At 38.2% G+C, this 27,395-nt stretch overlaps 1 protein-coding gene across 1 annotated transcript in view; it reads left to right on the top strand.

Moving 5' to 3' along the window:
* Positions 1-27,395, top strand: part of UNC13C (unc-13 homolog C) — a 435,134-nt gene that overhangs the window by 234,324 nt on the left and 173,415 nt on the right. Inside the window, exon 16 of the mRNA XM_075897272.2 lies at positions 10,593-10,726. Within this exon, the coding sequence (XP_075753387.2) occupies positions 10,593-10,726 (134 nt within the window). The remainder of the gene's footprint in view (positions 1-10,592; positions 10,727-27,395) is intronic.

Genomic DNA, 27,395 nt, shown 5'->3' with positions numbered 1-27,395 from the left:
GCCCCTTCAAGACAGTTGATGGCTCACAATCTCATGGCTGAAAAACAGGTTGTGTGATGGATCATCAATGTCAGTACTGATCCCTTGTGCTCCTACTTCATGCAGAAACAGAACACATACATCTCTAGCTATATTTCTATACTGTCTGACCTGGTATGTGTCTGTGTACTATACATAGTGTGTATGTGTCTGTGTATTAGTGTGTCTGTGTCTAGGGGTTGCTCTATGCCCTTATTGGCCTCTTTCCACAGAATACACTGGAATACACTGAAGGTATCTGCCATGGTATTTCCTGAGAATTAGTAATTCTCTGAATTTTAAGTGAAAAGTAAATGACACTGTCTATTATGAAGTTAAATGTGAGGTCCTTTGTAGTTCATATAAAGCAGAATTTTGAGGGCTTGTAAGCTGTGTGAAACAATAGTTAACAGAATTCACAAAAACCTTTGATTACTTCTGTTGTCCCACAGCACTGTTCCATCTACCCATCACCACACTGGAGAATCAGATTTTCCGCTTAGTCTATGTTTACACTGCAGCGCTATTTCGAAATAGATATTCTGTGTCTATTGAAAACGCCCGTTATTTTGAAATATAACAGGCTCGCTATTCTGATGTCCCTGTAAACCTCATTCTATGAGGAGTAAGGGACATTTTGGAATACGAATTTATTTGGAAATAAGTGCTGTGTAGACAGCGCCAAATTTTGAAATAAGTTATTTCAAAATAACATCGAAATAAACTACGCAATTTGCGTATCTTATTTTGCATATCTTATCTTTGTGTATCAAACTTTGTATCTTTTTTTGACCTCTGGTGCAGTATAGCTGCACCCTTAGGGTACATCTAAACTACATTTTTTTTTCGAAAGAGGATATGCAAATTCCTGCAGAATTTTCTTCTGATCTCACTTTTGAAAGAGGATTGTTTGAAAGTGAAAATAGTCTGGATGTGGTTTTTTTTTTCAGGAAAGAAAACCCTTTTTCAAAAAAACCTGCATAAACCTCTTTTTTAAGGAAGAGTGTTTTTTTTTTCAAAAAAGGGGTTTTTTCTGAAAAAAATGCATCCAGACTACTTTCACTTTTGAAAGATCGTCTTTCAAAAGTGAGATTGAAAGAAGATATGCAAATTCCACAAAGCTCTTTCGGAAAAAAAACATAGTCGAGACATAGCCTTACTGATAAATGTTTGTTAGAAAGGGAATGTATTAGCATGAAGTTTTACCAGTGAATGGCAAGCATTTCTGGGGTGCAACATGGTGATTGCTAACAGTATGCAACCATTCCATAATCCTGTTTTGTGCCAGGAAATAAGAAATAGCATATCTAGCTGCTAAAAACCAAATGATGACTATATTATATAATTCATGATATACAGACATATCCCCCATCTTCACTGGCAGGTATCCTATTGGCCTCATTATTTGAGAGAAAATACTCTGGTGAGAAAAAAAAACGACTAGCAAGCAGCAGTGTATTCAGCTCCTCAGGGAGCCTCTGCAACACATTTACTTTCTCATGAATACTGTGCAATGAGTGGAAAAGCTGGCTGCCTTACACTGAGATGGATAGAAAAGCAGTTTTTAAAGCATTTACGCAGAGTATAAATATGCCACAGTCTCTATTATCTTTTTCTTGAGCAAACAAAAGAATTGGCTGTAGCTCACAAACTCTGCAGTCACTTCAGCAATTCTTTTGGCAGCCTCCTTCACCTGGTGAGAATGGTAAAAAGCAATCAGCCTGCCCCTGTTCTCCAAATGGCTCTTAGCTCAATACAAAGGATTTAATATCCCTTACTAGCAGAAAGATGTTGACATTTTCTGTATCTGACAACTATCAGAGACTGTTATTGAAATTCTGTGTATTTTTGGAGACATGTTCATAATCAGTTATTCAATTTGTGTTGAATTTGTAAATATTTTCTGTCAAACTCATACAAATAAGGTGGTCATTTGAAATAGCGGTTAATATGTTACATACTGAGTGAAATTTTCAAAGGGACCCTCAGGTATGTTGACATTGCAATCAGAGGTGTAACTGCAATAGAGTTTGACATATACACTCCAGCTTTCATCCAGCTAGCACAACTAAACTAGCTGTGAAAATGTGGCAGAGTCAGCATAGATGAGGACCACAAATACACATACAGGACATTCAGTGATCGCCCCATGTTGACACCCATGCGGTCACATCTTTATTTCTAGTTTTAGCCATACTAACTAGATTAAAAGTAGTGCAAATATGCCAAGGATAGCAGCAATCACACCTCCAATTGCAGTATATACAGTGAACGCTTTATCTGGCACTCAGTTAACCAGAAAGCGTTGTTAACCGGCATTATCCCCAGCCACAATACCGCCGTGTCTTCAGGCGCACACACCTGACTTCCACCTGTACAGCTGGCCATTGCAGGGCTTCTGACGGCTGGCCCTGCTGGCTGATGTCATCAGCACATGCCTCCTTTCCCCTCAGCCTGACTTGAGCTATCCAGAACTAGATCTGCTAGTAGGGGGCGGGAGCAGAGCAATAAGCTTTGTTATCTGGCACATTCAATTAAGCAGCAACTCCCATTCCTATGAGTGCCAGATAAAAAAGCTTTCACTGTACATTCCTTTTTGTGACTTAGGCACCACGTCCTCTGGACTTTCAATAAGATTAGTTTCCTAAATGCCTATGTCATTTTTGAAATCAGGACTTAGGTGTCTGGGTACTAAAGAAACTTTGAGAACAGACCAAAGCCTCCCCCAATTTCTGGAATGGGGATTTGATAGAACAGTGAGCAATGTGAGGCTTATAATGCATGAGAAGGAGAGGGAATTGAGAGCTAAGGGGGCTTTCTTTTTCCTCCATTCTATCCCCTCTACATAGGCATGGCTAGTATTTGACTTGTTCATTTGTACGCCACAGTAGTATTGTACCTGGCGCATCAGCGTAATGCCTATGGGTTGTGCTTTCTACACTACTGTTAGTACATTCATGAGATACAGCAGAGTCTGTTTTCTCTTCTCCCTCTGAACCTGATTGTTCCAATATAAAAAAACAAAAGAATTTTCTTTAAAATCTATTTAAATTAATTTAATTCCACTCAATCCAATGACCCCTTTTTGACCCTCCAAAACATTTGCTAGGTGAAGGAACATTTGGTTAGGTGAAAAACATTCTTTTCTTCATTATGGTGAATACCTGCTGTCTTTCAGATTACCATAGTACAAACATCAAAAGAATCATAAAAAAATCAGAAGGACTGTTATGATCATTTCACATGACTTCTCATGTCACAGAGGCCATTCCATTTCTTGTCATAATTGTGCATCAAGCCCATAACTTCTAATTGAAGAACATGATTTGTGCTCAGAGATAATTTTCTGTATAAAAGTTCTTTACTAATTTTTCCAAGAAAACATAATTTTAATCTTCAAATGAAATGTGTAATTAAGCAATGAATGCTTGGGCTACTAAAAAAAGTGTGAAAAATAGTAAGTGGGGAGGTTTTTGGTTGAAGTATGAACAAATTTAAAAAGCTCTAGCACTATACCTGGTATTGATTGCAAGAGTCAGGCCCATAATCTGGGGTTATATTGGTCAAGATATATAATTTGATTTTCTTCTCCAAGAACATGTGAAATCCTAGCACCTTGAAGTTGATAGCAATGTTGGCATTGATTTGAGTGAAGCCAGGATTTTACTCTTTGTTAATATGTTGCAAATAACTTTTCTCAAACTCTTATTCTCATTATACTGTAACTGGGCTTTTTTATGTGATTGTAGAGAGTTGGTTATACAGCCTCTATTCCACGTACAACCCTATAACTGTCAGTAATTGTACAGAAGTAAATAAAGACCCATAATTTAAAGAATGCACCATAGAGGTTAATGCCTATAGATCATATTTATGACCCCGAGTAAACATTCTGGGTACCAGCTTAAATATAAATCAATGGTGCACCTATAAGACAAAGAGGCTGTTGATTGAGAGAATTTTTGGAATCTTGGAGCCGGTATATATAAGTTATATTCCTAACTGAATTAAGAAATTGAGCTTATTAGTTTTATACCTTGCTCTAAATAATTGGGCATAAACACTGAGGATCTGTAATATGAGACAAGATTATCTAGTGCCATTGCTTCAGTGCCTCTATGTTGTACTGTATTTATATGATGATGATATAAAACTTCTGAATGAATGAAGAGAAAATGACTCAAAATTTCACACTAATACACTGAAGCATTAGTCAATCATATTGCACCTACAGGTTGCCAAAGTCAGACACGGGACTCACAGATTTGTCCAACCACTCTGTTTATTAGCAAAGCCACTCTGCTAATACACCCAGAAAATGTGAGTACCATATAAGGTTCAAACCCCTTGATTTATACAGTCAAAAGAAAGCCAAATTAACAAGATTAAAAGTTGGCAAAACTTCACATGATTAGTATGAGGTAGTCAAGTATCTTCATTTCCATATCAAGCACACAACAATCTCCTGTCCATATCTCCCTGGTTATCTCAATTACTTTTTGCCTAGCACCTAATGTTTCCTTTTCCTGTTACACCAGGTATACCTGGCTAGCACTCTGATCTGCATACCTACAAACAACATTAACAATATTAACATAATTTCCTCTTTCCTGTTCAGAGACAGTGTTCCTTCAACTTATTCAATTATTACAGTATAATTCATCTTTCTCTTACAATATAATTCTTTCTACTTTCACAAGGGGTTTCTAAATTCTTTCATTTTGTAATTCATCTTGATAAAAGTTTTCATCTCATAGGCCACCTCTCATCCCATTGACAATTGTGATGATCTCCTTCCCATTTTTTATGGCATATCCCTGTGACAGCTTAAGCATTAGCTGAAATATAATAAGAGAATGTACTTGTGTAATTCATCTCTCTATGCTTACAAAATTTACAAAGGCTTTGCAGACCAGCAGTGAACCACTGATACAGATGAATGAGTGGGATTTATTGACAATTTATTAGTGGAAATCATTAATAGATTGCTTTAATTGTCACCAATTTGGTCTAATGCAGAAACTGGATTCTAATTATGAACCCAACATCTTCTGAGTGCAAGAGAAGATAGTGAAAAGCAATCATTGTGTGGTTCATATTCGTATTTTATAGTGCTAATAATATTGCATTGTTGATGGAAGCTTTATTTCAGATTTGATGGTATAAAATAAGATCCAAAGTTCCCCCATATCTGCTATTAACATTTTATATTAAGGATAATTCTAAAACTTCAGTACATTTCACTACTTCAACATTCAGCAGGGTATCAGCACATATTATGGAGTGTTGCTCCTAAACTTGTATGTGATGAGGTGAGGTCACAGAAGACACAAGGGGAGGGGAGGAAAAGGGGCATCCTGAGGTGCTGACAAGGCCACTGCCACTCACCTTCCTGCTCTCTGGGGCTTCTCATCACCCGGTCCTACTGGGACAGCTCCTTTGGTCTCCCTCAGCCAGGGCACCAAGCTGAGATCAATCCCCTCCCCCCAAGAAGCAATACAAACAGACACTGAATTACCTCAGGCCTAAGGAAAGTGCAGATTAAAGCTCAGTTTCCTGAGATACCACTCCCCAAATGGGATCAGAACTCCATATGAATTATTTAGGTAAGCCCCCTTTAACAATGAAAGGAAGAATGTGTACACTGATTGCCTGCCCCGCAGGGAACAATTATTTACACTGGGCTTGATAGAAAATAAATGTGATTTTTATTAAGCAGTAGGATTTAAGTGGTAATAAGTAAGAACAGTCAGAGCAAAGTAGATTACAAACTCAAAATAACAGAAAATGCTTAGCTAATTCTACACTAAAACCTCAATACAAACTTATTACAAACTCATTACAAACTCACCCTAAAACTATTTCTTTTTCAGCCAAGCCTTCTAAACTAGGACTATTCCTCACCCTTGGGGCTTTGGTTCCTTCCCTTGGGTGTGTCCAGCCAGCCCAAAGACAAAGAAGCTCCTAAGCTTCTCCTTGTAAAGATTCTCACATTTGCATGGGGAGCTGCCTGACAAGTCCCTACCAGTTAGGTAGTTGATGTGACTCCTAAGACCCACCACTGCTAAGACTTAAGGACAAAAGGCTGTTTGCATATGATTGCCCAGACATTGAGGTGTTCTAGCCTTGGAACCACCCTTGATGGCTTTCATTTGCACATTTAAAAACCATAAACCATACACCATAGGTCTAATTTTATACACAAGAATGATACATACACTAAAATAAGATAAACAGATCCAGCGGATTAAGACATTAAGATTGATAGGTTACATGAGGCAATTTGTTCAAAGCATCTTTGAGTTATGCATGTTTGTGTTCATAAGACCATTTCACATCTTTTTATGGTATTTCCTCCTCCTATTCCTCCTATTTGTCTAGTGCAGGGGTGTTCAAACTTTTTTCAAAGAGGGCCAGATTTGATGAAGTGAACATGCGTGAGGGCTGACCATTTTGCCTGACATTCTTTGAACCATTAAAATTAAATGCAAATTAACTATTTTATGCAAAGTTTATTGCAAACAGCATACTTTTCATTTCGTCACATGGATGACAAATCTAAACAGGTGTTAAATCACTCTGCCTTTCATATCTGAAGGCCAGATGAAAAAAAAATCCAGGAAGCTGAAATATATGTCAGGAACATTGTAAAGTACATTACATATTATTGGTAATAAAGGTTGTCTGTCAACTTTTAAGTTCAAAAAATATGAACAGGAACATAACACCAAGTATACATGTTGTGTCCAAATATATTTATAACTGATTTAGATCAACTGACATTAACTGAGATTTTACAATGTATTCATCTCAATACATATGGATTCGTTGGGGGCCATAAAAGATAGATATTGCCAAATTACCTGTGGGGCCGTATTAAACCGGAACACGGGCCGCAATTGGCCCGCGGGCCGGACTTTGGACATGCCTGGCTAGTGCCTTGGCACTTCCAAGATACCATTGTTGATGGTGATGTTACTCATTAATATCTTGTAGCTTTTGCTACTTGACAGACTTTTATTATGAGATTGGAATCAGCACCAAAAAAAAAAAATTCCTTCATTGCTTATTGCCCTAGAAGTTTCTGATTTAAACTCATTCAGTAAGTAATATATCCCTCGAAATGAAAGGAAGGCAACTTTAGAAAACTCTTCATTTAAGAGAGTCACTAAATGGTGCACAATATCTATGGACCAGGGATGTTGTCTTCCTGATATATTTGTGGATTTACGTTTCTTTCAACATTTTTAAACTTGTTAAAAGAAAAAGTAGGATCTTAATAACAATGCTATTCTCTAAAATGATAGGCAGCGTACACCAGTGTTTCTCAAAGTGATCCATGAAACCACTTTGAGAAACCTGCTAACTGGCCACTCTGGTGTGTTTATTTACTGGCTCCGCGGCCACGAAGCCTCAGAGCTGGGCCACTGTTTCCTGTGGCTACGCTTAGCAAACCAGGGCCAATATAAGACAGTAAATAAACACACCGGACCAATCAGTTACTAAGTTTCTCAAAGTGATTTTGCAGCCCACTTTGAGGAACACGGGTATACACATTAGTGTATACCAGTGTATATGAGATATCTCAGGTTCTTTATGCACCTCAGTGATATTATAAATCAAATACTGCACAATCTCCTGATGTTGGGTTTGATTTATATTTTCCCAAGGAGAGCTTCTTTTTTGTGTGTTGTTTGCATAACCAAAGGAGATTTGTGAGTAAGACTGTTACAGCAACTTTTTTTTAGTATAGTCATATAGATTTTCCTATATCAGTTAGGAGAGCATACTATTTAGCCATGTTTATACTCTAGTAATTAATTTTTTCATGTTAATTTTATACAAATTAAATCTTGATGTTCAAAAAGGTATCTCCCGTGACTGCTAGTCCATTAGTGTATTATACAAGCAAGTCTACTTGATATTATTTTCTAAAAAGGAAAAATGCATGTTATAGGGAACTAAATAGATATGAAGATAAAGCGTAAGCCCTAGATTTGTCCTTACAATAGCAAAATTACAACAGACCAATGTCTTCTAAGAGCATGCAGAAGGGAAAACATTACTTGCATTCCCATTTAATGAGAGGCTGTACTATTTGACTGCTAGGGTACATCTAAACTACACCCCTCTGTCGGCAAAGGGACGTAGTTTAGACGTACCCTTAATGACACGCTAATATTGAGCTTATGTCTCCAGAACCTAGACTTGAGCAGAGCAGCATTGAATTAAACTTGCTAAGCAAGGACATTATTGATGTGGTACTTCAATTCCCAACTACAGCACTAAAACATAGTATCATTTTTCTCATTTAGAAATGTTTCTTACACTCTCTGACAAGTGTTTATTATACAGTGTGTCAATAATTCATACGAAAATGAACATTTTTATGTAAATATGACCTAAACGCTTTTGTTGTTTCATCCAACATTTATTGAAATAGTATATCCTTGCTGGATTGTAACACATGGAGTAGTAATTGTTTGGTCCTATGCTATCTAGGATTCATTAATTCAGTATATGGAAATTTCTGTGTGCTAACATCTTAATGTAAACAAATCTTTAAATGTCTAAAAGTAATACTTAATTTAAAATTTCAATCTATTTCTGTACCAGAGAAGCCCATGGCAAATAGTCTTGATGCTATTTTTACAGAGACCAAACACCTTTGTAGTGTATTGAGACATAGAATTTTCACATAAATGCCAAAGGGTTGTTTCAGCTACATGTTGCTATGAATTATCTGAAATATTGTTATTGAAATGTGTTAATGGATTTTCCCTACTAAATGTGAAATAGCTCTGTATCGTAAAACTGCTTTTCATTTAGTTTGAGTAAAAGATATTATGCCACTATGAAAGAATGGTGCTAGAAATAAATCTCTACTATTAAAAATACAGGGCACTATAATGAAAGTGTAATCTACATGAGGTGAAAGACTTCAGTGTTGAAATTAATGCATGGATATTCCTTTCTCTTTTTTAAAAGTTCCTCCATTTGCAGGGCAATTGCAAGTTGGCTGTAATATGAGTCACACCAACCATTGTAAATTTTACTAAGCATTTCCTTTAATTCAGTCACATTAGACTTCTGAACATTTGAAGTTCAGCTGTGTACATAACAGTGATTAATGATTCTTTTCTAATATATATCATGAAGATTGCTGCAAATTAATTATTATTACACATTGTTAAAATTTCCATTCTGCCTTTCCCAACTCTTTATTAATAAATAATCTTATAGCATCAGCTAACTTTGAAATAATGTATAATGAGAATAATAAAGCTATGTTTGAAGACATACAATGTTTATTTCATGTTGTCATAGTTAAGAAATAAAAGATATAATGTACATATATTTAATCATTCACAATTATTTTCTCTGTAGCATTAACTGTCTCTCTGTCTTTATATATGAGCTTGATGAAACCTTGTTATAGATTTAATTATGACTAATTCAGATTCAGAGATGTGAACTCTTACTGTTTAATTAACATAACTGTAAGGATGCGCCTCTGCCTAGGTGTTTGGACTGAGTGGACATAGAAGCTTATTGTTTTGATTAGTATTATTTTGCATAGGTTGCGGGAAGGGAATGCAGGACACATGAACACTGAGAACAGAGAAAGAGAGAGGTAAAAAGTAAGGAAGCCAAGCACTAAATATGTGTGTTCGTGTGTGCATACACCAGCAAATAAAGGAAGCGATTCCTACCAATATCAGTGGTTATTCAGGCAGGATAGTCACATGTAGCTCTTTAAAGTATGTCCGTTGAATCTGTTCACAATTATTGTGTCTCACTTAGGGGTTAATTAGTGGCGATTTATAAAGTACAGGCATTGTTTGCATGCACTTTTCTCATAGCTTTGCAACTTTTTGTCACTTGGTTTTCTGCAATTTATTTATTTTTATTGGCTCTGGTGTAAATGTGGGGTCTTTGTTGTACAGGTTGGTGTCTGAAAAGCTAAAAATGGAGATGTTCCATTGTTTGGGAGATTAGATTAAAATTTGCTAAATCCAGAGTACACTTTCGGAAAGTGTAACTGAGTGAGGCAAAAAGGACGACATTGTCAATTAAAGTTATTTCAGCAACAGAATGCTGATAGGTCCAGCTAGGCAATAGTGGTCAAAATAAGGGGTGAGGGAAATATAAACTCTATTATTTGCCAGATTTGTTAATAATGTAAAAGGATTATTTAGTTTTCAGAAAGATACATAGATTTCTGTTTTTAATTCCACACCAATCTGTTTTATTGCCAACAAATCATAATCGTATATTAAGAAATGTTCCACATTGCTGCTCCCAGATGTCTGATACAACACTTTACTCAGTAGGTTGTGAATTAGTAAAACACTAAATATTAGATAGGAATGGATTAAAATGCAAAGGAATTAAGAATATGTTTAAATTTGTGGGATTTGGGCATGTGCTTAAAGTGTAACACATGTTAGTGTCCTTTCCTGAACTAGTAACAAAGTGATCTATGCCATCAGTCTTTTTCTCTCTCTCTCCTTAGCAACAATGAATAATTGAAATAATAAAATTTAGATATTTTCCCTAAATTTTGTTAACAGGGTAAGAAGCAGGAAGTTCCTCGGGAAGAGCAGGGACCAACCACTAAGAATTTGGATTTCTGGGCCCAGCTGATTACTCTAATGGTCACCATCATCGATGAGGATAAAACAGCATACACACCTATCTTGAACCAGTAAGTACACTTTGGAAATTTCTATGAAGAATGAGGGATTTAAGGAAACGAAATACACTGGATTTGGATGTGATCAGATTTGACTAAGTGGCAAGACCTGAAAGGTAATAGCTTAAAACGGCACTTGGTACATTAAAAACCAAAAACCAAAAGAAACCTCTCTTTCCTCAAAAGCAAAACAGTTAAGAAAATGACGACTAATCTCCTCCTCAATTCAAAAATAGAAAATGAATAGCAATAGACATCAGCTGTGTCCTTAAGGATATTCCAAACCCAAAAATCCTTGAATTAAAAACCTCTTAAATTCCCAACTCTACATTAATAGATAACCTTTTAGATTAAGCTAACAATGAAATAATTTATTGTGAGAATAATGCAGGCGCATTTGAAGAGATACAATGCCTATTTCATGTCATGGTTGGTTAATAACTAAAAGGTTCAAAGTACATATATTTGAACATTCATAAAAAACCTTATTTTCTCTGACTTGCTGGAGATGGTTCACCATGGCCACACAAAGCTCCACTGCAATTGTCAGGGCCCTGCCTCTGTGGCTATGATGGTAAAATCAGGACTGAAGGCTAAGAGAAACCAGGCTAGTTACCTGTCACTTCCTTTATAAGCCCCAGGCTTTCCAGTATCAGAGGGGTAGCCGTGTTAGTCTGAAACTGCAAAAGCGATGAGAAGTCCTGTGGCATCTTATAGACTAACAGATTTATTGGAGCATAAGCTTTCATGAGCAAAGACCCACTTCGTCAGATGCATGTGATGCTTTCCAGAAGGAGTTGTCCAAGGCCGGCTGCAGCAGCTGGCGCCCTAGGCAGAATGCACGATCGGTGCCCCGCCTGCAGGGCCATCAATGGACTGATGTCATCATCGGGCGCCCTAGGCGGTGGCCGAGTCTGCCTATAATCACGGGCTGCCCCTGCTTTCCAGTAGTGAGTTCTTACACTGTTGACAATGAAGAATAATAGAATTTTCATTTTTCTCCAACATTTATTTCCAGAATTTTTGAGAGTGCTAATTTTACATATTTTGTGGGGGAACAGAAAGCATTGTGATAGAGCACTTTGAATAGCAGCAGTCATCTGTGTGACTGATGAGACATGACTTGATTGCCTCAATAGTGCCCTTGATTCACAGTGAGATTCCCTGGGGCTTCAGTGGGAGTCCTTGCAGTTTACAGCCTCTAATGTGATTTAAGAGAAATATGCTCTCTAAGCAAGTGCAAGCCAGAAGAAAAACATGTTCAATATTTAAATTGTAAATATTATTTCTCTGTTAGGTTCCAGACTAATTTAATACTTGTTTAACTAACTTACAAGGAGTTAGAGTATTCTCCCAGGTCTGTACAGCTAAAGCTATGCATAATATCTCATAACAGTAGCTCCCAGTAAAGGGAAATGGATGTTTTAATGTAAAAGTGTAATAGACCCAAACAAAAACTCTAGATTAAAATGTACCTGAGTTTTTAGAAATCAAGATCTTATATCCAGATTTTGAATCTGTGGCCTATGTCTAATTAAGAGCTTTGTACTGAATTTGTAATTTACAATATATATTTGAGAAACTTTATCTAAGAATTCTGTCCCACTGTACAAAAGTATCAAAGGACCCACTTCTTGTAGAACTTTTACAATAAATCTTTGAGACTGGGTTAGTTACTAAGAAGTAACACCTGTTTTCTGATCTCTGCATGGAGAACCTGATACAAAGTGTTCTTCTCATTCTGACTCTGCTATAGTGGATGAAGAATATCTGATTAATTCTTTATAATACTAGTTCTAATTGAGAACTAGGATCCCTGTTTTTAAAAAACACTTGTTGATAGGAATTTTTGCCTATGCCACACAAAATATACAGATGAGATAGAGCCTAGAGGTCATGTCATTTAAACAGAAAGGTCAAGCAGCATCCTTTTTTTAAAACCCTTTTGAAATTTCGGATCTGGTTTATTATTTCAATTAGGAAGATAGTTATTAATAGTTAATGCCTTTTAATATGATATTCCTGCATTTACTTAAGTTCTGGCTTTTATGCTAATATCTCTTGTGATTATTTAGTTTGGGTTCAGTTTTAATTGTCTAGATTTATGTATTTATATCTACCCTTTTATTAGTGTTAAACTATAAAAACAGTGATGCTTTTTCCCCCTTTGGTTGTGGATTCTGCTTTCTTCAAAATAATGCAGCATACAAAGTGGCTGCATTTTAAAAATTCACAATTTACTATAATAAGAAGGATCCAGGGAGTTGAACTGTAGACCTGAGACATTTAAACATTCAAAATAGATGTTAATTTGGTGATAGTGAAACCTAATTTATTCTTCTCTCTATTAAGAAGTTCCACCACATAGCTTGGTATGAGTTAGGAACTAAAGGCTGTCATGCAGTCAAGGAAGATGATTTTGACAGCTGTGTTTTGGATGAACAGAAATTTTATAGTATTTCTGTGAAAGTGACAGAGAAATTGGCAAAATGATGGCCCAGGAGACAGAAATAATTGTAGCAAGAAGAAACAAAATGAATCATATAGCACTGTCATGGTTTGCTTGGCTCCCTGAGAAAAGTGAAAATTCATGACTACTACATGGAACACTAAAATGTCTATAAGTAATATAATATACAGTATGTTATGTGGTCAAATTGTCCCTGTGGAAAAATTAATTGCTGTCTAGGGGTCAAATTCTCTAGTCCTTACTTGAAGAAAACTTTGCTTCTATAAAGACTGCAGTAGTTGATCCTGGGTCGTTGTCTTTCATTAGTGGTATTTGTTTATGCAGAATAGAAACCATTAAAAATCAGAGCATATTAACAGTTTTCACGGTTATCTTGTATTCTCAATATATGGGAAATGGGTGGTGGGGAATTGTGGGGGCTTTTCTTCAGCTTACTGCTCTGTGTTAAATAATGTTAACTTTTGACAGGTGATTGCTGAAGTAACAACCAGAAAGTAAGTGGTTTTCAATAAGGAACCAAGTATGAGTTTTAATAAGGAAACTTGGAAATAATTTGGAAGAAATTATTTTAGTGCAGAAGCACTAAATACAGTCACAAAGCTAAAGTAGATTTGTGTATATAAAGGCTGCAAATACATATTCCACAAAATGTTTGGGTATAGGGATCACAGAGAACAATGTCCCCACAGTTATAGAAAACCCAAACTCCAGAATAATTTCAATTTAGGAATTAAAAAAAAATCAATAAGGTGCAAGGCCATAGAGCACAAACTTCACAATGCAGGCCAGGATGGCACACCCAGAACAAACAGTGACACCTAGACACTTAGTTGATGGGGGACTTACAAAGACAAATAATAATGAACTGGGTAATGACCATTCACTACTGAACTTTGCAATGTTGAGGAAGATGGAGCCAACAGAGCCCATTTAAGCAACTCTGACAATTCTTAATATTCTGCATGCAGTAGACGTGTATCATTGTTTGTGTTTTCATTTGTGTGCCACCTTGGTTGATAGCAGAAAGTTGCATAAACACCAAATACTTCAGCTTCTTTTGTTATTTTTTTTAACTGAAAATGCATTAAGGTTAAATAAAGAATTGTGCTCCCTGTAACATTTAATATCAAATATAAGATATGCCAGAGCTATGTATAATGACAATTGAAAGTTGTATTTATAGTTGTCAAATACTAATTTGGGCATAACACAGTGCCACAGAGAACTGTAATAAAGCAAGCCTGCATTTATTAAAATGCTGTGTTTGGTGCCTACTAAAGGTTGAACCTCTCTAATCTGGACTTCCTTAACTGGTAACACCCCTCATCTGGCATCATTGGGGACCCTGTGGGAACACTCACAGGGACAGACCGGCAGGCTGGAGCCAGTAGTTCACCCAGACTAGGGGAATGGGAGAATGGAGTCTTCAGTGGCTGAGGGCAGTGGAGCCTCTAGTACCACAGGGGTTGAGGGGAGCAGCGAAGCCCCCAGCTGCTGCCACAGGGAGAGCTGCAGAGCCACCGGAACAGCAGAGCTGCCAGAGGAAAAGGGGAGCAGGGGACAGCAGGTAGAAATGAGGGCAGTGGAGAAGCCAGGGAAAGTGGAGGCTCTGGCATCAGTGGAGCCCTAGGCAGTGGGAGGAAAGGGGAGTCCTAGGTGGCATTGACCTCCCCTGGTCTGGCAGGCGCCGGACCAGGGAGGTTTAACACGTAGCAGTTTTTCAGTGGGTGCACATGACAGAATTAGGAAATAAAGAGGACAGTTTAAAATATGACATGGACGTCATATTTCTGAAAGCAAAATAATCTGTAATGATTATACAGTGTTGAACAGTGAAAGGAGGATTAAAAAAATCAATGCTCCTCTGCTGTGCAGATACATGTTGCTGCATATCTTGTAAAATCATGGTGTGTGTTTTTTTTTTACACAAGTACATAACTCAGTGTATAAACTACTGCCACTGAATATGTATTTCTTAAAGCGAATCTATTAGATTATGAAACACCAAATGAGATTTTTCTCCTGTAAAATATGTTCAAGCAGTTTGTTTGTGACCTATATACTCTCAGTCAAATAGGAAGGCTAAAACACCAGCTGGTGTTTCCCTTTCCTGCTTACTTCCCATTTTACTCTAAATATTGAATTATTTAGCATGTGTATTAGTACAAACTAGATCCCAGGTCCTGCAGTGGATAGGACACAGAATTAGGATTTAGGAGACCTGCCTTCTGTTCCAAGCTTCTCCACAGATTTGCTATGGGACTTTGAGCAAGGGCTTTCCATTCTCTTCCTCTGTTTGCTTTCCATGGCACTGTCTTCCCTATTCAGACTGTAAATTCAGTGACTGAATCTTACTAAGTATTTACAGTGAGCCCCTAATCTCACCCCTAGGCTATACTATTCTACAGCACAAAAAATGGATAATTTGTTGTTGTTGTTGTTGTTGTTGCATACAAGTGACCTTTGACCTTTCAAGAGTCACACTGGAGTTAATTGGACAGCTCATGTATAAAATTACTCAAGTATTAAACATTGGCAGTATTGCGGCCTACTTTGCTAAATACCCAAGTTTTGCCAAAAGGAACGCAGTCTCGTATTAGTTGCATTGTAGGTCTGCTTATGTTAATAAAATCTTCATCACAGAATTTGCAATCCCAGCAGGGCTGCCGATGAGGAGGGGAGAAGGGCCCAGAATTGTAAAGGGCCTAGAGCTCTCGTCCCTTTAGAATCTCCCCTGGAGAACCATGCTGTGCACTCCAGTGCCCCATGCCAATATGCTCTGGACCATTCTGAGGGCAGGAGGAGGGCTGGCTGCTCCATCTCCATCCTTCCACTCAAGGCCACCCCCCTTCTGGGAGTGGGGAGTCAGCTCCCTCCCACATTACCCACAGACCCAGCAATCTTATTGGCTCCCCTGAATCGCAGTGAGACATTTAGGTAACGGAGGTGCAGTGAGACAGCTTTTTTCTAGCAGTTTTTTTTTCTTCTCTCCTTCTTCAAATATTTAATGAATGTACTTAAATGAAAAATCAGGCTGCTAGAGAGCACTGTTTTTAAATCAGGCTGTACTACCCTCTTTAGCAACTGTATTTTTTTCAGCAGGTCCAACTTGGTTAGTACTTGCAATAGGCATTTTTGTGGAAATGGCTGTCAGTAGGTAAACGCAGTAATGTAGATCAGCTTCTTCAAAATCAAGTATTCAGCAAAGGGTTAAAACAACAAAAACCTTTCATGTGGATGTTTTATTGAAGCTTCCTATTTTCTTTAAGGCTTAGACTGGCCTTTATAACTGGTACCCTGGCTTTGTGGTCTGTTTCTCTATGAACACTGACTTTCTGTCCGTAGTCTTCTCTAAACTTTAGCAAGTGTGTTGTTTTAAAACCACACTGGCCCCTTTATTCTCAGAGTCCCGACGCTGGGGTCCCCTTCCCTGGTCCATCTATCTGGTGAACATCCCAGTGAGTGGAGGTAGATCATCCAAGAGAACAGTCATTGTCTCAGAGGTGTGAGTATATGGCTCCTGAAATCATTATGCTCCTTTCCTGGGGGCATGCAAGTAACTGCTGCAGGAATTAAATCTGATGCTATAGGGCAGATTACACAAATAATCAGAGTAAGACATAATAATCATAAAAATAATACCAATATCTTCCCTGATCTTTGCATAGGTACTCTTGGCAGCAAAATTAAATGGGACATTTTATTAAAGATGATCATTTCCGGTTGTTTTTGCTTGCTCTAATTCCACAGTTTCTACAATTTTATGATAATGTAAATGCAGTCTCAGTGTCACTACAATCACTGCTGGACATGATATTGGATTTGAAGCAGAGCCCATCAGCCTGCTTGCCTTCCTACCAACACTTTACATAGTAGTATCACCGATATGGGTTGGATCCACTGAATCAACACCTCATGTTGACCAAGCTGCTATGTCCAGTAATAATTGGTTGATCTACTTACCAGATGTTTTCAGCACCTGATGGGTCTTGTCCACTCTAAAATTTCCTGTCAGTGCTACCCTTGGTTTGATTCCTCTAGTGCTAGCAAAGATATAGATAAGATTCCTGGGCTTACATTTTTGAACTGCAATCCTGGCTGCAATCCTGGTTCCATTGAAGTCAGTGGGAGTTTTGCAATTGACTTAAAGAAGGCCCGAATTTCACTCTGTCTGGTAGACCGGCACTGACCAGGGTTAGATGACATGATACAAAAATTGGCTGTCTGAAGCTCTGTCAGTACCATTGAGTCCCATGTTTTCTACCACAAATGAAGCTGACCAAGTGGTAGGATGAGTGGGAAATGTTTGGCCAAAAAGCCTGTTTGTAAACTTTCCATGTGGAAAGTATAGACAGGGAGACTCTGACACCCAACATTAAACATAGACAGGCAAGAGACTTAAGGCTGTAATTAAGCTCTTATTTAGTCTCTGAGAGGTAGACGTATTAGTCTGTCTGTATAAAAAGAAAGAGGAGTCTAGTGGCAGCTTAGGGCATGTCTACACTAGGAAATTATTTTGAAATAACTCCCAAAATAACTATTTTGAAATAGTGTATCCACACTACAGGGAAGCCTCTAAATCAGTTCAAGGTAGGTTCCAGTCCCCTCCAGCCACCAGCTGAACTCTCAGGCTATTTGGGGAAGGGAGTACAAACACTCCTTGTTGGAAACCCTGCTGTCTCTGGCAAGGCTGACATTCCCCTTATCTGCTTCTCTGATTGTCTCCATATCTGTTATACTCTCCATCTCGCCCCAGTTTCCTCTCCCATTCTCCACATCTTCCCCCAGCAGGCAATGCTTTTTAAAAGGACACGTGGCAGCCTAAAGTGAAATCAGCTGGCCGTAACTGATTTATAGCAGCCCTGACTCCACTGCTCCCACTCTGCCCCTCATAACTCTGGGTCATCTGCTCCTAGCTGCCCTGAAATAACCCTCTCCTAATTAGCCAGGGTTTTTTTTCTGATTTTTAAAGCTGCCTCTCTTCTCTTCTAATCTAGCCCTCTGGCCAGACCCTGTCATACTGCAAACTAATCAGTATTCTTACTCTAATGTACTCTGCACAAGGTTTCTACTTTTCAGCAATGTCAGAAAGTTGGTATTTATTAAAAATATTTTTGTTTGCTGTAATACAGTTGGAAATATGTTGTCTTAACTGGAAATTCTTGCAGGGAGTGGACAAGAGCCTCATGTACAATCCATCATGTATGTTCTAGAAATAGTGGACACTTAATAACAATTCAGGAGATGTAATTTCTTAAAGATACTGAAGTGTTTCCAAATGTAGACAAAAAGTAGACACAAAACAAATTACAAAGAACCATATCAAAGTTTGTCTTTCAAGGGCAAATACATAATAATAGTAATACTAGCTCTTATTTGGTCATCAGTACATCTCAAAGCACTTTATAAATAAACTAAGCATCATTATTCCCATTTTATTGATGGGAAAACAGAGATATGATGTGTTTTGCACAAAAAATGGGCCATGAATCTCCAATGTGCAACTATGATTTCCATTTCGTTTCTTAAAAGGAGTATGTATCTAAATCCAGTATTACTCAATAGGAAATGTGTCATTGTAATGTGGGTGACTGTTATAGTTTAATACCCAGCTTTTATATTTATAGTAAATATTCAGGTTAAATATGCAAAAGTTTTCATTGCTTCTGAAAGCAGGAGAGATGAAAGAACAGTGTCTGATTTTCTGATACTGAAAGCAATGAATTCCTCATGTTTTGTCCTTTTAGTTTTAAACTATGTAATGTTATGTTTCAAGTCTAGTGAAAAAAGTCAAAAGATCATCTGGCTAACCATGCAAGGGAACACATGATTATGTGAAATGGTTCCCTTTTAACACAGTAGATATTCTCCCAAATGTGTGCTGTACATTATTTCAGTTGTATATGTGACAAAAACAAGCCTTTACTGGTTTTTGCTCTTTATCCATCTAGTGACAATAAAGCCAGCTGTCTCTTAGGCCTTGAATAAGCTGCATAGGTTTAAATTAAATAATTTTAAATAAATCTAATCAAACCATGCAAACTCTTAAATGGCAACTAAAATAAGAATGTCCATGTATCTTAAAACAGTTCCTAGTTACATTAAATTAAATTGAAATTAATCTGGTTTAAAGCAAATTAAAAGTGCTAATACAAGCTTTTGAACCAGTTAAACTAAACCTATTTAAAATCATACCTACAGTGAAATTGATGTAACTTTTTCAGTAAGGGTATGTCTACACTGCAATGCTATTTTGGGATATTGGATACATTTTTCTCATCTGAAAATAACATTCCATGGAAATGAATGCAGCCTGAAAGAATAGTTCTAAGACATAGGAACTACTCCATTCATTTCAGTAGATGTTCCTCAGCCCTCCCGCTGTGAAATGCATCAAGCACATCCATTCTCATCTCCTTACCCCAATATCAGCACAAGGATCTTGGTGTATGTTCTGAGCATGCCTGTTCCAAGCTTCCAACCAAAGAGTCATGGACTCACAGTTCATGTAAAGTAGAGAGAAAGTCTCAGACCTCAGAAAGGCAAGTTCCCCACAACCCAGCTCACATGCATGGGACATGGATGGGGGATTAGATCGCCCCCCCCCCCATTTAGGGGCTCCAGGTCCCTTGATCCTAGGCCAGGGAGATACTCAGACCCCAGCAAGAGAAGCAGCCCCTCCAGATCCTGGCACACACATGGGAGGAGAATGTTGGGCTGACAGTCCCTGTGACTCAACCACAACTCCCTTCTTCCCTCTGTCCCACCTCTCTCCTCCCACTTCACTTCGCCCCACCTCCTTCTATCGTCTGAGACCCAGTATTTTTCTTACCACCCATCCCCGCTCCCCATAATTGCTCTTTTTCTTGCGCATCCCTCTGCCCATTATCACCCACTCTTCCACCACAATCACTTCCCCTCCCAGTGAGCATTTGCATATATGATCTTTATTTTCTTTCCAAAAATGTCTTTGCCTTCTGATTATTCTGCTGCATTCAGATTCTATTTCACTACCATCAATAAAACTTTGCCAGAGGCAGATTATAGCAGGATGTCTCCTTTGTTACTCTTGCTATTTCAGATTTTACCTAGTATTGGGGTTTAATTCACAGAGCCTTGTTGTTCTTCAGGATCAATAGCCCTTTGAGCTATTCAGACCCTGAGAGTCATAGCTAGCTTCCAAACCCCTTAGAATGATGCTCTCTGCACATGTGCAGTGTAATCTGTTTGGCATGTGCCAAATTGGAGAACCGAACTCTGGCTAATATGCCAAAGAGCTAATAACATAGTAAAGAGTTCCCCCCCAAAAGGCTAGTGGGTGAGGTGCATTCTGGTTCAGTCTCTGTGTGCAGAAAAATCTTGCCAGAACTTTAAGAAAAGCTGTTTTGGTGGTGGCTGTATCTCAGAAACCCCTTTGGCAGATGATCCCACATTTGACTTGGTGACTTCAGCTCTCACTCCCATAAGGCACACCAAATTTCATGGAACTCCTATAGATACTGATTTTAAGACTCCCTTTCCATTTGCCAGTCAGGCACAAGCATGCAAATTAGACATCTCTGTTTATGATGAAGCGTCATGATTCTATTTTCCTGTCTCTGAAGTATAGCAGCTACAATTAGACTCCTTATAGGTTTTTATTTCACTCATTTTTGCATTTTTTTTTGAGTAATCAGTCCTTAAAACATTTCACACTGATTATTTCTCCCACTGATGCAATACCAGAGATGTAACAAGCATCGAGCTGGCCTCAACATCTGTGCACATTTCAAATAAGATTTAATTTTCATGTACCTTTTGGCAATGCCAGTTGTCTGTACTTGGCCTTCAGCTCATTGCCAGAATTGATTGTTTCATCCTATTTACCCCCTTTGGGCCATTACTCTAGTTTATACCATAGGTCATTCTCATTAAATGCAGCTGTATTAGTAGGATCATAATCCTGGATGCTATTTGGTGTAGAATTTTTTATGTCTAATACAAACTCTAAGGTCTCTAAGATGCCACAGCACAGCTCGTTGTTTTTAAAGTTACAGATTAACATGGGTACCCCTCTGAGACAAAAATTTTGAATTTTGGATGCTGAATGAGACCAGCGTCGTCATCATAGTTTCACACAATGTTGTGCATATCCCTCAAAAATTCAGAGGGCCTGATCCTGCTGCCACAAAATCAGGATTGGGTTCCAAATGCCCCCTCCTCCCCTGTATAGCTATCACTCTGTTTCATGGCATTACCAGAGAGAATTAATGTGTTTGTTTATAAGAGATGATCCAAGATGGCAGGTGCAGGACAGACCAGTATGAAAGAGACTGCCAGCTTATTTGAAAAATTGAAGGACAGCCTTGCTTCAAGCCACTGAATGAACCAGAATAATGAGATCAGATTGCTGAACATGGCATATTTTTATAGGGTTTGCAATCATGGGAGTTGCTTGTGGCTTAAGCTGATTTTGCTGAGGGATTTCATCTAAGTCTTTGTATATTGGAACCTGGGGTAGCATTTGTCACCCCATTAAGTGCAGTAGGTGCTTTCAGTTTCCTGGTTTTCTTGATTAATTTGCTTCATAGAGTTGTATTCCCTCCAATTTGTTATTTGTTCCTTTACTCTTTTTCACTCTTCATTAGACTAGACTACATTTTCTTTTTGAGTAATTCTTTATTATCTTTCTTGTGCCTCATTTTGTGCTTGTTCTTCAACCTTTGAGCTTTATGCGAGGAAAAATGATAAATTACAGTTCACCCAGACAGAGAAAAGGAGGAAAAAAGAGAGAGGCTGCATAGAAGTGGAAACAAAATAGAGCTTTAAGCAAAGCTGTTACCAAGGTCTCGTCTAGACTAAGCTGAAGTTTTGAAAGGGGATATGCAAATTCCTCGGGAATTTGCATATCTTCTTCCAATCTCACTTTTGAAAGTGAAAGTAGTCGGGATGCGGTTTTTTTCGGCAACCCTCTCCCCTTTTTTTTAAAGTCTCCTCCCCCCCCCCCCCCGACCATGGGAGCAGATGGACAGAACTGGAGTGGGCTAAGGCAGGATAAAGGGTACCCTGAAGGTAGGGAGGTGGGGTGGGAGTGAATGTCCTATCCACTAAGCCACAGAGAGCCATATGGAGATGATGGGGGTTGTCTCTGGCTATCCACACAAGCCCACCAGCTGCCTATAGAGGCTCCACCTATCTCAGAATTCCTTAATTTTCTCTGCATTTCCTTCTATTGTGTGGAAGCCACCTTAGATAAGATTCCCAGGATCAGCAGCAAGCCGCAAATTCCCTGTGAGCATGGCATAGTTAAAGACTTGTTGTCAGATAACCTGGAAGTCCAAGGGACCTTGGATCTGGTGCCAAAACACAGGGCTGATTAGGGATATCCCTGGCATCCAGTATATCCAAATAATTCTTTCCAATCGAGGTTTTCCTCCTCCTGGCCCATTATGTAATCCATGTAGAGAAAAATCCCAAACAGTTCTGGTTCAAAGTGATTCAGACTCATGCCTTTGTGATGGAGAATTCAATGAGATTCAGGAGGAATATTAGTATGACCATTTCCTTTTTCTAATGTGTGTATATAACAAAACAGCTGCATAAAATTAAGCAATAAAAGTCCACGGAGTGTCTATAATTTTATATACACATTATCTATCTATCTATCTATCTATCTATCTATCTATCTATCTATCTATCTATCTATCTATCTATCTATCTATCTATCTATGTTAGAGAGTTTCTACATCTGCTTGTCCATGATTTTGTAAGTCCGTTTTTTCAAGAATTCCTCCTATACTGTAAGAGCTAGGACGGCCAAATCTGTTTTATGCGGCTTCCTCTTGTCCTAACTTAAAGCAAGGTCAGACTTCGGTTTTGCCAGAAAGAAAGGACGTGCCTGGAATTGTATTGTCTTCCATTACACCGAAAGGGAGGGACCTGAGAGCAGAGAAAGCTATGCTCCACAATGATCACTTAAGGCAGTGAACACAAAGGACACTTGTACTACAGAGTAATCACGGGGGGGGTGTTTTACTAGGAAGAGAATGGCCAGCTAAGGCCAGAGCTCTCCATATTGCCAGCCACTGACCACGGTAAGTGGTCCGCCTCCCCTAAACCCCTGTCAGCCCTGGTGTTGGCCCCCTGCTCCGCAACCAACTCCTAGGAACTGCTAATGCTGGGGCCAGGCCACCATAGTCCTGGTGTGCCATGCATTCCCAGCATGCCCCCACCCCCGCAGACGACTGCCAGGGCCAGGGCAGAACCACCTCAGACCTCCCAGCTGTCTGCCCTGTGCCCCCTGGCCTGAGCTCCCCTTGGCCCTGAATCCTACATCCTCTCTGCCCAGAATCTCCCACATGTCCCAAACCCCTAACCTGAGCCCACCACCCTCTGCCTTTACTTGTGTATCCTCATTCCCTGCCCTGAGCCTCCCATACTTCCAAACTCCTGTCCTGAGCCTCCTATTCCTCTCAGCTTCCTGCCCTGACTCCTGCATTCCTACTCCCTCACCCTAAGCCCCCTCCATATCCAACCCCCTCCCCTGACCCCTTCACTCCCCACTACCTGTCCTGAATCTCCCAACCACCACCCTGACTTCTACATTCCCCACATCACCAGCCCCCTGCCCTGAAGGACCAGAACAATGCTTGATAAGTCATCTTCTATGAACATACAAGAAAAATGTGTCCTTATTATACAGTATTTTTAATCTTGGAAAGCATCAGGAACAGTGGAGCACTAGTATACTTTAAGATAATGATCACATTGATATATTCTGCTTAGCCTGGGTATCTCCATCAGAAATGCAGCCTACGTGCATTCGTACCGGTACAACAGAGATTTTTCTCTACCAGAGGGTAGTGATACTTCTAAGCAGTGACTCATTCATGTCTAGACCTGTACAGAGATTCCATTATAAACCTGAAACTTTAGCCAAATTGGATGAAAGGTATGCAGGTTTCTCAGTGAACCTTTGGAAGAGTTTCTTCAATCCAGCCTAAGTGATCCTGGTGTAGTTTGGTACCTAAGCCAGGCAAAAATGTACCTGAAGGAATTTCACTTTTGAGTTGTTGGGGTCTTTAAACTCAGATGGAAGAAAACAAACAAAAATCTTCCCACACAAACAGATTTTACTATCTCTTTAAATGCAAACCATCCATTACAAGTACCACAAAGCCTATGAACACAAGAGGCTGGAACTCCCAACAAATATCCGTTTATCTAGTAGTTGAGTTCTCCCTGTATTTTAATTAAGTTACAAGAATTGATGGATTACTAGAGCCCTCCTATAAGCTCCCAGGAAGATGAATATGCAAAATAAGTAAATAAAATCAAAATTTAAAAAAAGTAAACACGATTCGTCAACACTGAAACATTTGCTTAGAGAATGTTAAATTATTTCATTTTGAAAATGTCAAAAATTTCATTATAATAACGTTAAAACATTAATAAGGCAGAAACCTTTAATTCTGACATTAAAATATAGCCTATTTAATATAGAACAATATATAAATAATGTATATTGAAATTAAAAGTAGAATGTAAATCAAATGAAATTATATACACAATAAAAGGTTTTGCATTAGCACAATGAAACATGTCAATTTAATCAGAATTAAATAAGAATGAATCATTTAGACTTTTCAATTCAAAATTTTGTTGAAATTAATATGATCCTACTAAATGTTTAATTTTTGATGAAACTGCTTTTCCAGGAGAAAACTGTTCTTTCAAAACAAAAAGTTTGACCAACTCTATTAGGCACCCAGCTGTACTTAATAGGAATTTGGGCACCTATCTGACTTCTGTGCATTTGAAAAATCTCCTTCTTTTCATTTGAATATAGCTCTTAAAAGTGAAAGCAGATTTGCAGTGTAAGGATAAAAATAAATGAGTTAATTTTCCAACATGATGACTGAATTTTATGTGAGCTATTCAAAGAGTAGAATGTTTGATGCAGCTTTGTTCTCTGATGAGTCACAACAGGTCAAAATAATTTAGCATGGTAATGTCTTCACTTGTTTTCTGTTACATGGAGTATATGCAATAGATTTGTCAGGATATTTATATTGATGGTTTTGTAATTTATATCTGAGTTATGTTTCACCATTAAAGAATACTTCAACACAGCTTATGAAAGCTTCCTGTGAAATATACAGTTTATGAACAAATAAGTGATCACAGATATTACTGTGCACAACTAGAGTGAATGAATTAAAAGAGCCAGAATTCCTGAGACCAGGGAAATATTTGTTTACTATTTACTCAGCAGAGAAGTAATATCAGACAACTATTGAATCATGCACTCCATGCACTCAACTTACGTTTTGTGGTAAATTACCTTAGTACTACAAAGAACATGGATCCAGATGTTAAATAACAAATAGGTACACAATGGTATTTTTTATAACAATGAAGTCTAGCACTAAAGAAGAATGTAATTTGTCTTGTTTCTTAATATATTAGGACTTGGCTGAACTCAGTAAGAGGTTTTGCATTGCCTCCAGCAGGAGTATGATTAGGTCTGTGGATTACATTTTCAAAATCACTTGCTGATATTGGATACCTTGATTCTGGGGAATCCAAATTCAGTTTCGGAATGGAAGTCAGTGGAGCCTGTGGATACTCAGACCCTCTGGAAATTATGCCTGTACAGGCATCAAAACATGGAGATACTCAGATCCAATGACTGTGTTTGAAAAATTTGCCCCACAGATGTTACTTCATTTACTACTGATGTTATGCTGCCATTGATCCATGTACTTCTCATTATGCTCGATGAGAATCCTTGGTAATAGTTCATGGCCTCATGGTTGCTCATTTCAAGTATGTCACACATGACAGAGGAAGTTAAATTTCCTCTTTAGCATTAGTCAAATGACACTAAGGGTACGTCTAAACTATGTTCTGTTTTTGAAAGAGGATATGCAAATTCTGCGGGAATTTGCATATCTTCTGATCTCACTTTCGAAGGCGAATCTTTCGAAAGTGAAAGTAGTCTGGTTGCAGTTTTGGGGGGAAAAAACCCTTTTTGAAAAAAAAACGTAATCCTCATTTTTTAAAGAAGAGTGGGTTTTTTTGAAAAAGGTTTTTTTCTGAAAAAAACACATCCAGACTACTTTCACTTTTGAAAGATCTGCTTTCAAAAGTAAGATTGGAAGGAGATATGCAAATTCCCGCAGAATTTGCATATCCTCTTTCAAAAATAGAATGTAGTCTAGACATAGCCTAATTTTGCCATATTGAACGGTCTGTTTCCATGCTACACCCTTGTTTTGATTGATTCAATAATTTCCACCTTGCCGTTTGTACAGGCTCAACATTCAGAAATACTTTCTCAACCTAGATACATTTTTATCTAGGGGAAAAAGGGTCCTTGCATTAGCTTTCTCTGAGTCTCAAACACTTTATTTTTTTCAATTTCTATTTTAAAGGATCTTGTTTAAATGAAAAGTTTTAAAAGGTTTGGTAGGCAATTATCCCAACATTGCTCGACAAATATTTCTACAAATCAGCTGACATTGTCAGATTGGTTATAGAAATTCTGAAGAATGGCTATTCTCTGTAAAATATATTTTTCCTAATGCTGCTTTTTTCTTATCATCATTTCAGCACATTTCGTGAACTTTTAGATACTCTACCCCAAATCCCATTGAAGTCAGTAGGAATTTACATTTAAATCTTAGCAGCTTCACTCATATTATATCTCACATGAAAGACATGATACAATATGAAGCTCACTGATTTCAATGGGATTATCTCTACTTACATTTATATCATATTTTTTATTTTACAATGGTTCAATTGAAGCCAGTATAGTGCAAACTGTGGTACCAATGTTCTTAAATCGGCAAAACTACAGCAGAATGGAATAGCACTTTTATATCTCATAAAAATATGGAGCTAGGTTCAATGCTGCAGATTCCTGGGCTGTAAATTACACTGTCCTGCCACCCGTGAGAGCAGTGAGTCATGCTACGTGTGCCCTCTCCCACATGGAGAAATGTGCTTGACATCCATTGGTATCCAGTGGTATCCATGAGATTCATTGAGTACATTCAGAACATCTCCCAAACTGTCTGGTCCTGCTCTTTCCCACACAAAATCCCTGTCCACTTGGGCCATTTTATCAGACAGCTCCAGATCCTGCAGCACAGGAAAGGTTATGGCATGTTTCAACTGCTCTTTGTTCACCCCCATAACAACTTTCAACCTTGGGGCCCACATTTC

Source organism: Pelodiscus sinensis, chromosome 14, assembly GCF_052426305.1.
Source record: "Pelodiscus sinensis isolate ZL-2025 chromosome 14, ASM5242630v1, whole genome shotgun sequence".
Lineage (NCBI taxonomy): Eukaryota > Metazoa > Chordata > Testudines > Trionychidae > Pelodiscus > Pelodiscus sinensis.
Note: the sequence above shows the minus strand (reverse complement) of the source record. Positions and strands in the feature narration are given on the sequence as shown.